Source organism: Corvus hawaiiensis, chromosome 2 (assembly GCF_020740725.1).
Source record: "Corvus hawaiiensis isolate bCorHaw1 chromosome 2, bCorHaw1.pri.cur, whole genome shotgun sequence".
Taxonomy (NCBI): Eukaryota; Metazoa; Chordata; class Aves; order Passeriformes; family Corvidae; genus Corvus; species Corvus hawaiiensis.
In genome coordinates, this window is record NC_063214.1 from 61,097,503 (window position 1) to 61,114,185 (window position 16,683).

General features: G+C 41.2%; 1 protein-coding gene across 2 annotated transcripts in view; it reads left to right on the forward strand.

The window, feature by feature from the left end:
• Positions 1-5,154: 5,154 nt before the first annotated feature.
• Positions 5,155-16,683, forward strand: part of EPSTI1 (epithelial stromal interaction 1) — a 49,389-nt gene continuing 37,860 nt past the window's right edge. For both annotated transcript variants that reach the window (XM_048295366.1, XM_048295367.1), the window contains exons 1-2: positions 5,155-5,439; positions 15,756-15,814. In XM_048295366.1, coding sequence (XP_048151323.1) covers positions 5,249-5,439; positions 15,756-15,814 — 250 coding nt within the window. In that variant the 5' untranslated portion in view covers positions 5,155-5,248. The remainder of the gene's footprint in view (positions 5,440-15,755; positions 15,815-16,683) is intronic.

Below are 16,683 nucleotides of genomic sequence, written 5' to 3' on the forward strand. Positions count from 1 at the left end.
GAATAAGTAAATCTGTACTTTAAAAATTGTTAAGAAAAAGATCTATTCAGGAATATTGCAAATACTATTTTAATACTGCCGGACTTCTCAAGGACTTTTTCCTTCTGGACACACAGCTGGAGCAAGGGCTGTTAGAGATCTTTGTTTCTGGTAGCATTTGTGCACTTTACCAGTTAATTTTGCCTTTTCCAATAGTTTTGTTGCAGGCATTTTTAGTGGTATAAAACATGCATTTGTAGTCCTGATTGTTTTTATAACATCAGACCTTTAAAATAGCCCTACTTTATTATTTAGTGTTTATTTATGTAGCAATATAGGTATGGATAGCACTCTCCAGGCAGAAGAATACTCCTAAAATGTAGCAAAAATCTTCAGGCACTGCTTGTGGACCCCAATACAGCAAATTCTGGACATCAGGTTAATTATATTTTCAATCTCCACTTCCGTTTGCTGAAGCAGTATTAGCTAAAGGAGAGGTGGACCTGCTGTAATGCTGAAGGATACTGTAGAGAAAGCAAGAGTCAATTTTCTTTTAGAGGGTGGAAGATGATAGGTTTTGACAGGTACTGTCCATTTCAGCTTTTTGCAATAAAATGGGAAGTGTGTGCAGCATTTTACATCTCCTAAATAGATTACCCAGCACATCCACACACACGCACTTGTCAAAGCTAATGGCGTTCTTTCTGCTGAACCTGACAAATTCCAGTTCTAAATCTAAACAAGTATAAATCTTAGCCAAATCTTGACATTTTACCCTCCTTCTGGAGCTTGTCTCCAGGAAGCAGAGAAATTTCTCTTCTCCAGCATCCTCAGCTGTAACAAGTAGTGCTATCAACCCTGCAGAAAGCTATCAACCTAATTGTACAGCAAGGTAGAGTACTCATCCAGAAAAACATTGGTAAAGTAAAAATTCTCTAAAAATTCAAATTTTTTTATGCCATCATGGTATAAAAACTCTATAAGCATTGCTAATTATAGGCCTGTAGGGATATTTGCCATCCTTTGTCATTGCCCTAAAATACAAGGATATGTTCCCAATGATCAATTGCTCTATAGTATATTCAGCTGTGTGTCTTACCTACTTAGCCAAAATATCCAGGGAAAAAATTTTGTATGTGAACCCTTCAGCATCCTATCCAGCTATTGGACCAAGTGTTTTACTGCTGATGACAAAGGAAAAATCATTTCTCCAGCAATCATACCATTTCCTGGCTTCTGGGAAAAATAGAGAGTCAGCTGTATGAAAGCTTGCCTGTCCTGACTATCCATTTAAGAGTCTCCTGCAGTTTGATGCTTTTCTTCAGGCTTTAGGCTTTTAGTATCCTTGAATCAAATAAAAATCTTAGCTTTTAATGAAACGCGTCTGTGGCTGTGGAAAAAGAACCCTTAAAAATGCAAAACCTTAAAATGCCATAAACCAACAGTGAAATAATGAAGAACAGTTGTCTTCAGGGAAGGAAAGATAGGGAACATTACATTGGTTTAATTTTATCAGGGTTTTAATACTATTTCTTTCATAGAAGAGAGTTTTATCCTATCTAACATTCCCAAAGAAATGATGACATGGCTGACCCAGATCCTTTATAGTGAGAAAAGGTCTCCAATACTCTCATTTTTGGTGTAGTTCATGGTGCTGCAGAGTTGGAAATAAAGGTTCAGTACAAAACGTTCCTCCACAGAAGTTATTTTGGTTTATTATTGCAATTTCATGAGAAACAGAGGTGAGGGAGGGAATATGATGATTCTTAATATTTCACATGTCCACTGAAGAATTTTCTCAGAGCAAAAGAAAGATCATTTTCTATCTTTCTGTGTCCCACAAAATAAAAGAAAAAAAATGGCTGTTAATAGCTGGAGGCAACAGAGCTTTACAGACAAAAAAGCTTTATTTTGACAATTGATTTTTCTCATGCCTTTTCCTGTTTTCTCCCCTGTCCTGCTGGTGGGGAGGGAGGGAGCCACCAGCTGTGTGAGTGCTCACTTGATAGCAAGGGCCAGTGCATCGCAACCTCAGATCCAGTTAGGGATGTGAGACAACTATAATTATAGCCCCTCAGATAGAATTGGCAGCCTGTGTTTGGTGGGTCTACAAATACATAAGTACTGAATTAAAATCCTAATGGAGGACTTGGGCAGGGTTGAGATTTGGTGGTGTTTGCATGTTTCGGGAGACTGAATACATTGGCATTCTGACATTTTAGCATCTATCTAACATCTATAACACTAAATTAAGCAGGGCTGGAGGCTGATCCTTTTTCCTAAGTACAGCTAGTACAGACTGACATATATACTGCCCAAGACTAGCCTCCATTAGGCTAGAAGTAGCTAAGTGGCTGGGTTGATCCTAGTGGAGGCAATATGCATGTCCTTACTAAACTCCAAGTGTCCTGAGAGCCTTAGGTGGTACTGCCATGATGCTAGAACTTGATTATTATTTTGGGGCTATTTCAGCTCAGTGCATCTGAAGCAATGTGAGGGATGGGTTGCAGCCTGTGAAATGTGTTTAATAGCATGAAGCTGAAGGGCTGATGAATGATACACTGGAGTATCACACAGAGGCTGTGGGATGAGTTTCAGATGCAGAGATGCTGGGATAGTGATGAAGAAATGTTTAGGGTGGACAAAGTAAATCTGGTACACTTGTTAATCCTGACTTTTTAGGGGTCATGTCTGGCATGAGCCATCCATAGAGCCAGACCTGCGTGTAGTCCTGGACAGAGTTATTTCAGATTGTCCACAACAGAGCTATGAAATAAATGAGCATGGAAGCAATAAAAGGGATCGAGATTCTGGTGCTTGGGTTCATTTCACATCCCTCTTTTTTGAGCAATGCAGATGTAAATATTTAGATTCTACTGTTACTGTTTTCAGCCAAAAGTTTCTAAATTTCAACAGGAAAACAACACTACATCTGAATTTTACATAACATTGTAGGATTGAAGATACAGCAGCAGTGGCCGCATTAATTATAATCAATTTATGTAATTAAATATGGGTTATTAAGACATCAATCTGCATGGATAAGAACACTCCAGATGTCAAAGCTGGATTTTTACCAGATAGGGTGTCTGTAGACACAGCTGTTATTCCACAAATCTTTGCAGTCCTCAGACATGACTTTGCTATCATTTCTGTGCTGCTTCTAGTGCTTCTGCATCTCCTGTATTGACCCTGCAGTCCTATGGAAGGGAGTAAGCTTGATGCTTGCTTTCATTTACCAGCACCTTGTACATTAAAAATATATATATATTTGTGAAGAGAAGTGATGCAAGGGACTATGCACCAGTTCACCCCTTACAACACACTTGCACTCCAGAGTCTCTGCAGAGTGATTTGTGTACCAATGAAGATCATCTCTGCTGCAGAATATGTTAGGAGGGACAGTGGGAGGGAGAGACCATTGGTACTGCCTTCTTGGGGGAGCCCTAGGAGATGTGTCCTGGTGGATATGGAAGCTCTGGGAGGTGAGCTGCTGGTGATGGGGTCCCAAGGAGCATTACAAGCACCAGGCAGCCTGTGGCTTTCCATGTGGCATTTTACTTTGCTCCTTCCCCTGCATGTGTGGAGAGAGCTGTAAGACATAGATTGTCTAGGCAGTCAGGAAACCTCGCCAGCAGTGTGCTTTTAGTGTAGCTTGATCAGCTGAAGACAAAGAGTGACAAGATGTGTGTGTGTGGAGCTGGATTTCCCTAGCTCTGCTGCATTAACCTGGAGTAGCATTACTAGTTCTTTTTCACTTGGGTTAGAAGTTGCCAAACATCTTTTTTGTACTAATGATACTAAGAAGGTTGCTGGTTATCCCCATCCCTGCAGATCGCATAGATACACTACCACTGGTTAGAAGTGATCACTCAAGGGATCTCCATTTTCAGTAAGTGGATCGTGTATTTGTCATCTATTCAGGTAGAATTAGGAAAGTCAAAGTAAAGAAGTTTTCTGATTGAGCAGAATTTAAAGGCCAGATATGGAATTTTTCAGGACTATTGCCTTAAGATTTATCTGAAGGTTAGTTTTTAGTTCCACTTTCATCTTTCTTTGCACACTCATGCAAAATAGAAACCGGTAAACCCCTTGTGAGAAACTGGACTATGACTCAAAACAACTGCCCATTTTTGGGAGCACCAGTGGGCTTTGCTGAGACCAGGTTTGCAGCCACAGAGAAAGAGATGAGTTTTTGGGTGTGTAATGGCAAACCTCTGGTCTGTGTAAGACAGAGGGGGTGAACTTGTAACTGCCAGAGTCTACAAGCTGGGCTTTGAAGCTGATAAGAGGCAAACATTGTAGAGACAGGATGGTGCTTTTTCCCATGCCAAATTGCCCTCTCTTATACACACACCCCCAATGATGGATCAGGACTTTCAGTCACCACTTTGACCAACAGCAACACTCAAGTCTCATCGTAAATCCAGGGGTGGTAGTTACGTATCTTCCTACTCTTACCCTTTCTTTCTCTTTCTTCCTTTCTTTTTCCTTAACATTTTAAGTGATATCTTTATGCTTTCATATTGCCATATGTTGTGGTTTAGCATAGCTTGGTTTTTAGTTAAGGAGCTAGATACTATACTATTACTATAGATAATAATAACCAAAATGACTATATATCTGTTTTCCATTGCAAAAAAGTTGTTCTAAAATTATATATATATATATATATATATATATATATATAAATAAAATTTGCAAACAACAATCATTCAGTGTTGTTTCACTCTGATCTGCCCCAAGGGATCTATTAACAAGAACCTGGGTTACCCTCACCTTCAGGGGTGGGTCATAACACCCCCAAGAGTTACTCTCTCTGTCCTAGGTAAATGTGAAGTGCTGGGTTAAAAATAGTCAGAAATATATCAGAAATAGATCAGAAATATATGTCAGAAATATATGTCAGAAATATATGTCAGAAATATATGTCAGAAATATGTCAGAAATATATCAGAAAAATGTCAGACCTCTCCATGCTTCTGCACAAACAGTTGTCATCCAGTTTATTAGTACAGATGAGCTTTGCTGTCACCCTGTGACTCCTGCCTGCCTGGGTGCTGTGACTGAGATGATCAAACTTGAGCTTCATCCAGAGGATGCCTCAGAAACCAGTACATGTATTGGCATGCCTACCAGTCAAAAGTTCAGGAAGGGGTGGAGCTTACCAGGAATTGAAACTGATATGTGGTAACTCCAAGGTTACCACGTCTTTCCCTAGCTGTAGAAGCAATACTGGTTTCTGTCAAGGCAAGGTACTTGCAAAACCATGTCTGGGGTTGGAGGATGGAAGGAAGGCAGCAGGTACAGGACAGCAACTGCCTCCAGTACTCCCTTTTCCTCTCAGGGTAACCCCTGGGGTGGCAACAATGAAACAGAGAAGGGTAAAAACACCCAGAAGCTGACAACATCTGAAGAGAAACAAAGAGACCAAGCATCAGCCCACCAGCAAGAGCAGTGGTAAGTAACAAGGAGCCGGACTAAGATGATTTACCTGTATTGGGTGCCCGTTCTCCAGCTTACTCAAGCTGCACACCTTTAAAGGTGCACATACTTTATAGAGAGCCTGTGGATATGGCTGAGCACGCAAGCAGCATGTTGTCATCTTCTTGAGGCTTCCTACGTGGGACCCAAGTTGTTCTGGCAGGCTTCTTGATAGCATGGCTCACACCCTGTGCCATAGCAGTGACCCGTTCTGTACTGTGGATACTGGCATATGTGGTGTCTGTTTCTTGGCATCCCTTTTCAAAGTGAAATTTCAAATCTGGTTCTAGCTCCCCGTTTTCTGTGTCTCCTAATATTTCATCTTGGAAAGTCTAAAAATACTTACTTTGGCTTAAGAGGTGGATATAGGCTGCATTCCAGCACTGCTCTGAATGCAGTCAAGGACACAGAACAGCTTCCAGGAGCTCATGCTGACAAAACTAAAACCAAAGCTTCAGCTCTCAATTTCATTTTGTGCTTTATTGGAATCTATGCTTAGTCTGTCTCTGGCTTTCCAGTGACAATCCTGAGATAGCTTGCATGAGCCGTATCTTGCAGATACAATACAGAATAGAAACTGAAATCTCTGTGTGTGTGTATTTTATGCACACGTGTTTAATATAAATATGCTTAGATGACCATAGCTAATTGTTTAGTCTTTTTCCCCAAATGTGTTTTTTCTGAGTTCTCAGTAACAGTGCATATAATGCTAAGATTATTATTATTGTTATGTGCTGATTTTGCTTCGCTTGCTTTTTTTTCTCCCGGCTTCCAAAGGGCAGCTGGCGAAACTGCAAACTGTTTCAGTTTCTTTTCCCTTCTTTCTGGTTGAAGAAGGTGGAGCCATGTGGGGAGGAGGTGTTAGGCAGCTGATGCTGAGCAGAGATCAGCAGCTTTCCATTGAAACCCATGAATGCTTGCCTATTAGGTAGTAGTAATGATACAGGGACTATTAAGAGCTGAGTCCCTTTAAAATCCATCAGCGCTTTAATGACTGACTTTCAGGAGAGCAAACAACAATTCCTCAGTTACAGTCTGTTTATTTTCTGACACTTCCAAATATGAAAAACTCTCTGTCTTGCCAGCTCTCACAGTGCCATATATCCACAGTAGAACGAGGACAGCCCCAGTCCGTTTATGTAGCTGTGCTGTATGCATACTGTTGCTGTTTGGGTTTTTTGGGGGGGGAGGAGGCGGCATCAGGGATAGTGGGAGTTTTCCCATTGCCATGACTGTCTTTGCCCAGTTTTTGTCTGGGATACAAACCCCCTGGTATAGGTTAGGTGAATAATTAATTAATTGGTTTGCCAGAGCTCCCTGCAGAATTTAAGGCCAGGGCACATATAATCACACAAATCCCTGTTCCCTCTTTGATCTTACATGATTCTTGCAGACATAAATCTGTTGTGCATCCACTGAAAAGACTGAGTAGTATTTTTTGCTATGTGAAAAGATTCTCTCTGCATCTTCATGAAGTTCTAACAAAGAATTAGTTCCTAAATCCTGGATGTACAAATTAAAGCCTTCATTAGTATGCAGTTAGTGAAAAGAAGGGATGAGGAAAAGGCAGGTTGAAACAGAAACCATGTAATATAAGCGGGAAACAAATAGTCGAAAAAGGAAGTGGACAAGACTGGTGTTTTCATCCTTCCCTTGAGAAGGGGGATGCTACCTGGCAGTTTGAATGGGATGAAGCCACTTAAATGGCAATGTCCTTAACTAACCCAGATTAATTGGAAGATAGTATCTGAAATACTGAAACAGAACAGAGGAGATATTTATTTTTAATAAAAACCCAATTGTTCCATTCATTATTACTTTGTTCTGTTTTCTCAAGTTAATTTCAAGAAAGATTTCAGATTAAAATATAATTTTAGCCGTGATAAAGCTGATTCAGCTTTTTAGCCACCAACCTATTTTAGTATGATCTTTAAAACTAAAATACTGGGACACCCTCAGAACGGTCCAGGTTTTTGGGCTCTGGAATAACCAGAGCAGTTGGAGAGCTGAAGTCACAGGGTGACAGAAGAAGAAAAAAAGCACAGACTAGCATTACTAAAGGCTTTCTGGAATATGCATAGCAGAGGGAACATGAGGGGCCCAAGTAGGATACCTCTGTGCCAAGTAGTGTCTCTATTCCAGCTTCTGCTTGCTATTTTTTGGAAACAGACAGGGATATGGTTTTGCTGCCAGCAAAGCAGGAGTTGGAGTCTCTTTTGAAGGCTCTGTGTGAATTGTTTCCATGCAAACTCTCAGTCTCAGGCTGCGAGAGAAGTTGGGAATGGGAAAACATCTCAGTAGCATCTTAGGGTAGGATCAGGAGACCTTTTGTTTAGACTGGACACATGAAATATGTGTGGGATGTAGCATGTTGCAGTCTCGTTCAGTACTCAATATTCAAACTGGACTTTAAAAAAGGACAAGGTGGGCAGATGATATTAGAGGATAGTTTTGCTTTGGAAAAGCCCTTATATGATATGTCAAGGGTGAGAAGTGACAATAAAGTGGTCCTAATTAGGAAAAATACTTGTTCAAATGCAAAATTGAAGTCACACTTTGTACATCCACATCCAGTTATACATAGAATGTGGTCTCAGGCCATGGAGAAAAAAGTCACCAGGATGACAAGAGCTTGAAACTGCTTATAATAATAAGCTTGCATTTAAGTGGCTTCACTTTGTCTGCTAAGTGCCATGAAATTAACTTGTAGAAAGCGGATTCCCAAATTGCCCCTGTTCATACCTATTCAGAAACAAAAGTCTGTACAGAAGAAAAGGTGTAGGAAAGTGGGGAAATTAGACGGTGAACTATAGCTAGTGCCTGAAAAAGAAACTGCTGCCCCCATTCAGCAGTCTGTCTTTAGCGCCTTTAAAGCTGCCAAAAATCATATTGGTTCTGGTAAAATCCATTAAAAAATGAAATTCGAAATAATAAAACCTGAAGATATATTGCTGCACAGCTGGTAACAGTCCCTCATCATTTTGTGTGAAAGGAGAGCGAAGTTGCTAGAATGTTTGATTCGAGAAACTGTATTCTTTGACTGCTGGAGCCAAATCCATCAGAGCTTTCTTGCCTTCCTTTTCCAATCTTAATCCTGAACTAAAAAAAAAAAAAATGGTGTTATAAGACACCCCATCCTTTTGCTGATAGACTATACTTAGCAGTTCTGATTTTTTTTTCATGAGCTGAAGTTTCTTTAAAATAAAAAAAAAGTTAGTCTACGAAACTGTAGGCAGGTTTTTAGCCAAATGCTTGTTTTGCCCACTGCCCAGCCACTGGTGGGAGTGCTAGAAAGGTAATTTGAATTATGCACTGTCTGTTCAGGGTTTAGCTCTCCACTTGCTGCACAGGAGAATTCTCCCAACTCGCTGTCTTTCAGGCTGATGTACTAATATTTACAGCCCAGTGGAGTGACTCAGAGATGCCCAGCTTCACTGTGGTCAGTAGCCAGCCTGTCCTCCAGCCACCTGATTGGTGGCAGGGTCTATGTAAGACAATACCTGTACTGTTAGTCTGGTCTGTGGGGGTTGCTGTTCCATATAATGCATGGAGGAGGGGAAGAAGTCCTTCCAAATTCTGTATTAGAAGGCTTTTTTGGAAGAGCTTGTTTTTCACAAGCCCTGACATGTTCCCATGATGCACAGCTCGGTGAGGAGCTGTGGTGAGGTGATGAATAGGGAATGTATGGGAGGACGCTGTGTTTGGGCAGGGGCAATGAAAGGACAAATTCTCTGATGCAGACACAGCAGAGGAGGAAATACATTGTTGAAAAGAAAAGAAGGGGGGGAGCAGAGATGAACATGCCAATAGCTTAAATCTCAATGTTCATGTGATATGGCATCTGACCTGCTGAGCTCTCCAGGCATGCTGGCAAGCCTGACATGCAACACATGCATGCCTCTGCAGGGGATAGCTCGGCTCAGCACTTGGTGTTGCCAAGCCCAGCACCTGGCCTGCCCACGTATGGATGCTCCATGCTCCTCACGGCTAGTGATTACCAGGTGCTCCAGCTGGCTCTGGCATGCTCCCTAAATCCCTGACACTGTGCTGCACTGAGGGAACTGAGCTGCTCTAGGACGTGGGGACAGCATGAGCTGGGTCTGATGCTGATCCACAACACTGCCACAGTGAACTCTGCCCCTATGGTGTAGTAGTCTGACCACAAGTGCAGGCTGACTAATGGCACGTTAGTGTTTTCAGAGGAGAGAAAGTTGTGCTGTGAGCCAAGTTTGGGCGGAGAGCTACCCCTTGGCTCCCTGATTTGATCCTTCAGTGTGGCAATTTCCTTGGAGCTTTAGAAGTTGGTTGAGATTGTTTAAAACAGAGTAGTAGCTGAAGCATGTGACCTTCTTTCTGATGTGCTAGGACCACAACAAGCTGCTGAGTCTGAGCCTCATCTAAACTGTTGGAAATTCAATTCCAAGTTTCAGTTTTAGTCTTTGGACCAAATTTTAACTCAGGAATTTCTCTACAAGCATGTGAGTAACAGCAGAACCTCAGGTCTGTTTCTTTCCTGCACTCTTCTGACTCTTGCTTTCTCCTGGGCTCCTCTCTGCTGCTCTCTCGCTTCTCACTCTTCCCCCTTGCAAGTTCACTTCTTCAGGATTTAACTCTTTGCTTTAACCCAAAGCCTCACAATGGCAAAAAAGTTGTCTGTTCCTAATGGAAGTTTTAGTTAACCAAAGGGACCAGATACAGAAGTGAGTTCCCCTGGTGTAATAATCTTCCAGCCATCATTTGAACTGTGGTAATGAAGTACATTCCTGGCCTGTGGCAAACACAGGACAAAATCCATGGAGGTAGGTATTTGGTGATAAACATTTCCGGCTAATGTAGTTCATTTTCTGCCTCCCGTGTTAAGAGCACACATGCAGTGAGGATGAATCAGACAGTGTAATGCTAAGCCTCAGTAAATCACTTTTGTCTCTGAGCTGCAAACTGGTGAGATGATGCCGCTGATAAAGATGGAAAGCCAGAGCCCCAAGCCTGCATGCAAGGTTTGTACACCCTCCTAGAGCTCCACTTATGGCTCTGCTGGGACACAGAGCATATTGCTCAGCTGAGGTCTAGAACTGTGGCTGTCGATTATCATTAGCATCTGGCTGTGTGTGCATTGCAAAATAGGGATACCTACAGGACAGTAGTCTGCTTGCTGGGATTTGGCATCTTGTAGCCCGTTAATTTGGCAGCTTCTGCACTGCTCAGCAGCATATGGCTGTTCCATCAGGCATGGGAGCCTTGGTGAAAACAATACTTTGTGGTGGTGTGGACTTGACAGCTCTTAAAACAATTCCTGATAAATGAATGCAAAGTTCAGCTCAGTGTTATCTTTGAAGGAAATTCAAGAGTTGACTTTGGCAATTTGGTCTCTGTTCTCTTTTTAGTTCAGTCTTAACATAGTATCTAATGCAGTATCTCACCCACATCTTTCCCTAGGTTCCTCCTCAGACTGAATCTGCCCTGGTCTTCTTCCCAAGCTTTAGTCATTTGTGTTGCTCTCCAACAGTGTTCTCCTTAATTTTTGTCATACAGAGCACTTTGCCCAGCAGAGCAAGATATTTGGCTTTCAGCTCTGTGATGTTCATGTACCAATGCACCCACAGTATAAAATACTGTGGGACTGGAAATAGTTTATAACAGCCATTCCTTTTGTAACTCTTTAAACTATTTCACACTTCATTTGAAAATCTCTCCTGTGGTAGATGGCTGGAGTGGACTTGAGAAAAAACTGAAGAGCAAAGCTCTGCAAAAAATGTTACTGGTGAACAGCAGTCCTCAAGTGGTTTTTCCATTTCAGAAATAAACTATTTTATACAAACCTGAAAGAAAGTAGAACAAAAGTTGCTATGGTCAATGCTTTGAAAGCACTGAAAAAGTGTCCTTGAGCTAGTTAGAAGAGTAGACTTACATATATGGTTCAGAATTTAAATTTTCAGACCTGGTGTTCCTTATGTAACTGATCATTCAAAGTGTAAAATATCATTGCAGATTATCTATGACTGTATTGTATGTTTCTCCGGACTGAAATGTTTTATATATCTCTCTGTATGTACCAGTTTTGGCTGGATAGAACTTATTTTCTTCATAGTAGCTGCTGTGGGGCTATGGTTTGGATTTGTGATCAAAACAGTGTTGATAACTCAGGGATGTGTTTGTTACAGCTGAGCAGTGCTGACACTGAGGCAGGACCTTTTCTGCCTCCCACCCCAGCAGAGAGTGGGCTGGGGGTGCACAGGAAGTTGTGAGAGGGCACAGCGGAGACAGCTGACCCCAGCTGACCAAAGGAGTATCCTAGACCATATGGCATCATGCTCAGCTTATATAGCTGGGGGAAGGAGAGAGGGAGGGACATTTGGACTGATGGTGTTTGTCTACCCAAGTCACCATCACACATGATAGAGCCCTGCTTTCCTGGGGATGGCTGAACACCTGCCTGACCATGGGAAGTGGCGAATGCATTCCATGTCCTGCTTCTCTTGTGTGTGCAGCTTTTGCTTTACCTGTTAAACTGTCTTTATCTCTACCCATGAGTTTTCTCACTTTAAACCTTCTAATTCTCCCTCCCATCTCACGAGGGGCAGAGTGAGTGAGCAGCCATGTGGTACCTAGTTACTGGCTGGGGCTAAACCACAATGATATATTGGTATATAGGAATTTATAATCCCATGACTGCAGTATATTATGTGTATCTGCTTGAAAAATCATAGGAGGTTCCTTTTTTTTTAATTTTAATATAGATACATTCTCTTATTGGGTTATAACTTTCCTACTCTCATTAATATCTGTTCAGTCTGTGTAATGAGTCAATACATTCCCATTTTCTACGGAGAAAATAAAACAAAAAATACTCATCAAGAATAATATGATCCATAAAGGCAGAAGATGATTTTTCTTTTTGAAGAGCTATAACTGGGGTAAGATGTTCTTTCTCCCCTTTCCAGTGACTTCTGTATTTGTATTTATAAAACAACCCTACCTCAAAGATAGGCTTAATTCTTATAACAATTAGAATCATTATTAGTGAAACTATAAAGTTACATTCTTTATAATCTTTTCTGTCTGTGGATTTTGAAGCACTTCATATATTGATATAAAGCACAAAATTCTGCACACCACTGATAGCTTCAAATCTTCACTTTTCCTTAATTGCTCCCCAGGTAAGAAGGATAATTTGCTCCAGACTTATGGCTACTGTGGCAACCCAGAAACTGACTGGAATATTAAATTGACAGGCTGTAGCAGGTTTTATAGGCTTAACTGGATCAGAGGTTTTGCCTGAACAAAGAAATGACATACAATATCCTGCAAACTGGATAAAAACACGAAGTGAAAGCTGGTGGTGGGTTTTTGCATTAACTTTCTCTCCTTAGAAAAAAGAATCTCAAGAAAATGACAGATATTAGGTGTGGATTTTAGAACTGGTAGGGCAGGTGGAGTTTCTCAGGCAACAGCTCATCTGGCTCCTCTCCTGTAGGGTAAAAAGGCAAGGAACCAGTTTGTACCCTGACTTTTACCCCTCCCACAAGAAGTTTACCATGTACTTACTCTTCCTTCCCCCTGATCAGAGAATCATAGAATGGTTCTTTAAGAGACCTTAAAGGTCATCTAGTTCCAACCCCCCTGCCATGGGCAGGAATTCTTCCACTAGACCAAATTCAGAGCCCCATCCAACCTGGTCTTAAACACCTCCAGGGATGGGGAATCCACAGTATCTGTGGGCAACTTGTGCCAGTGCCTTACCACCCTCACAGTAAAGAACTTCTTCCTAGTATGTAATGCAAACCTGCCCTCCTTCAGCTTAAGGCCATTTTTGATCCCAGCACCCAAATCTACATTCTAAAATATCTTTCTAGAGACCAAGATGAGTACTATAAAGTTAGATAAACTCAATAAACTCAACTGCCCCCCCCCCTTTTTTTTTGTCTTTTAATTTCTAATAATAACTAAAACAAAGCATTAGATAAAAGACAGACAAAAGTTGGTGTCCTGTTCTCCCATTCCCTCCCACACTGGAGACTTGGCATCCTCATTTTCTTCGGCTTTATTTCAATAAAATGGAAACCAATTTGAGTTTTAAATAAGCACTGTTTTGAACACAATGACTCTTAATCTGCTCTTTGGAAAACAGCTGGTAAATGTACTGTCACCTCTATGTCTTTCGTAAACTCATTGATCTTTGCTATATTTCATGTACAGTCCTGAATTTCTGAAGATGAGGCTATGGTCAGGTATCTGAAGAGTGGGCCCCACCTGGCCTCCTGGGGTCTAAGCCTTCCAGCCAAAAAGCAGAAGCAGATAAAGGAAATGATTCGTGGCAAAAGGGATGCATCTGATACCGTGATTTCTCATACATGTTCAGACAAGAAGAGGTCCCTTCTTTTTTGAAAAATTTGATTATAACTTAAAAGAAATCAACCAGACAAACACTGTTTGAAGTCATCAAAGTACATGGTATAAAAGCTCTTCTGCCCTCTAGTGCTGTGAAGCAGCGTGGTATCTTAGATGCACTGATTGATTTTTTGGTGGGGGGAAAGATATGTAGCATTGCAACCCACAATTTCAGCCACTTTTATCACTGCCAAAGAGAAGGGAGGGGAGTTTAAAAGGTACTCAATAATTTTTGTTTATGAACTTGGGAGAAATATGATCTTAATATCTGAAACAACAACAAAAAATCTTGAAACAGATAAATTGTGCAGCAGCTTGTTAAAGGCACTTTGGGATAAATTGGAAATGCTACTACTCAATCAAATAGAGAAAAATCTGGAACAACTTTACTGATGGGGAGTGTTATGCCATAAGCGAGATGTGTTGTCAAAGCTTCTTTTAAGTAATGTTTGCAGTTGTGTGGTGAATGCCAGTGGGGTATTGCTGCTCTCTTCACTCCTGCCTTTAAGGGTCTGGGATTCGGTGGAGACGTGCAGAACAGTCTCACCGTCTCAGGGGCACCAGAGTGTGCTGGCAGAAAGGGAAAGGATCGTATTAAATGGCACCATTAAAGCTCACGGCTCTATCTTTACTAGTTTAATCTCATAAATTAATCCACATCCTCCTAGAATAAGTCTTCAAAGAGAAAGAGGTAATTGGATATAAATACTCTTACCAAACCCTGAATTACAGTGATACGGCAGCAGGCAGCTTTGGGCACTTTGATCTCTTTGCATGATTTTCATTCCCCTTTTAAGCCTAAGTATTGGGCCTTATTGTTTCATTACTTTTCCACTGCCAGCCGCTCTCTCTGCTTACTAGCTTGTCCTCTAGCCACTCCATATGACCCTTCCTTAAGAGGCTCAGCCTTCACCCCTAATTATTCTTTGCTGGCTGTTCTTCTCCTCGTGTTTTCACACGTGTGAAATTTTTGTGCCCACATGTGCATATAAAACCCTGCCAAGACTCTGATGTGTGGGGGCAACTTCTCCTTAGTGCATTTCTGGTAAACCTGCACTGCCGTGGCACGGCCTCTGCTGAGCAGGAGCCGTGTAAACTCCTACCCACACTATACACCATGAAGATAAAACCCTTTGTCTTCTCCAAGTGGAACTGATGTGTTTTCATCACTCTTTTGATCACCTCAAGTCTGTTAATACACTCTGAACCCAGTCTTGCCTCTTTGCTGTCACGTTAGATTGATAGCTCCTTGAGACAGCAACTGCATTTTGAATTAAGTCTGGCAAAACAGGGCCCTTGTCCTGATTCAGTGAGTTGCACCTTCTGCATGACAGCAAGATGAATATGAATATGCCCAAGGAGCTCCTGGTGCCTGAAAATGAAAGACTGACAAGGAAACTGAGGCTCAGTCTGAGACTAAGTCTCCTGAGTCCATCACAAACAGTGTGACTTTGCACACTCCTTGAACAACTTTTGAGCAGGCTGCTTGAGTTCACAAAGTGCTTGGTGCCTACAAGGTAAGGGGTGGGACTGCGAGCACCAGTGCTCTTCCCAGTAGATAGTGGTCTTCCACATGGACCACTTTGATTCAAGGAAGTGATTTGATTTGGAAAGCATAAGATTTGAGGTCAGGAGTCTAGAGCAAAACTTGAATAAGAACAGCAAAGGCTATGCTAAAAGTTTCTGAAAATATTATGCTTGCTATCTGCTGCCAATTCCAAATATAACAAGTATTTCTAGAGTACTTACCAAAAATTTCTGAGGAGCTGAATCAGAATAAATACTAGTTTTTATATGAAGCTGTTTGCTACAACAGCAGAAAACTGACTTTGCAGATGAAGGAACTCATTGTAGTCCTGATTTTGTGTAAACAGGAAAAATAAGAGTGTATTCTTTCATTTTAGTGTTGGCCCATATGTCCTGGTAACTCCAAATGAAACCAGAAGAAAACAGTTGCAGCAAAGTAAGTCGAATTGTCTAATATAATAATACATTATTTCTACTTGAATAACTTTAGGGCTTCATGCATTTTATTGCTCTTGCAACTTTTATCCTCATTTTTACAATGCTTTTATATGTACAGCTATGACAGTGAAGCCAGTGCTGTGAGCATTCTCCATCCTCATGTAGCTTTTCTGAAGATTGACTCATCATCTGACTTCACTTCATGCAGAATAAATCTTGTTCAGAAGGGTTTTGGTAATTTCAGTGCTGGAGCTGTTCAAGATGGCTTCTACAAGACTTTGCTGGAATTAGCTCTATCCAACTTTTACAGGATTGAATTAATATCAGAGAACTTTGAACAGTCTCTGGGTTAGGAGGAGGAAGAACAAAAATATAAATAAGAAATATTTTTGAAAATACTCCCATGTGGAAACAAAAGCAACTGCAGCTGCTGTTGGTTCTTGAATATGCATTTAAGGATTGTAGGTGGGTCTTTTCTCAAGCTGGTAAAAGTCATTTTAGATTGAAAGTATTCACTTTTGCTTGGCTTTGAGTCTTGCTGGTGAAAGTAGCTAAGCAGGAACACCCTGAACCTCTACCAGAAAGACCAGGCATATGTTGAAATCTTTTATTGGCAAAGTTACAGCAAGAGTCAGTTGTGAAATAAATTCTGTATACAGAGGTGACTGAGCACAGCAGTCCTACACTCCTGGGCATTGATTTATGCAAGATATGAAAGCTGAAGGAGTGTGAGTCAGCACTTCTCATGTCTTGAGTCCTTGAGGAAACAGTGCAATTAAATCCTTTCTTCTCAAACAGTGTGAGTTTGGCTGAAATGCTTCACCAGGAGGCTGGTATGGGTTGGGTTTCCTTGGGTTGCAAGAAAAA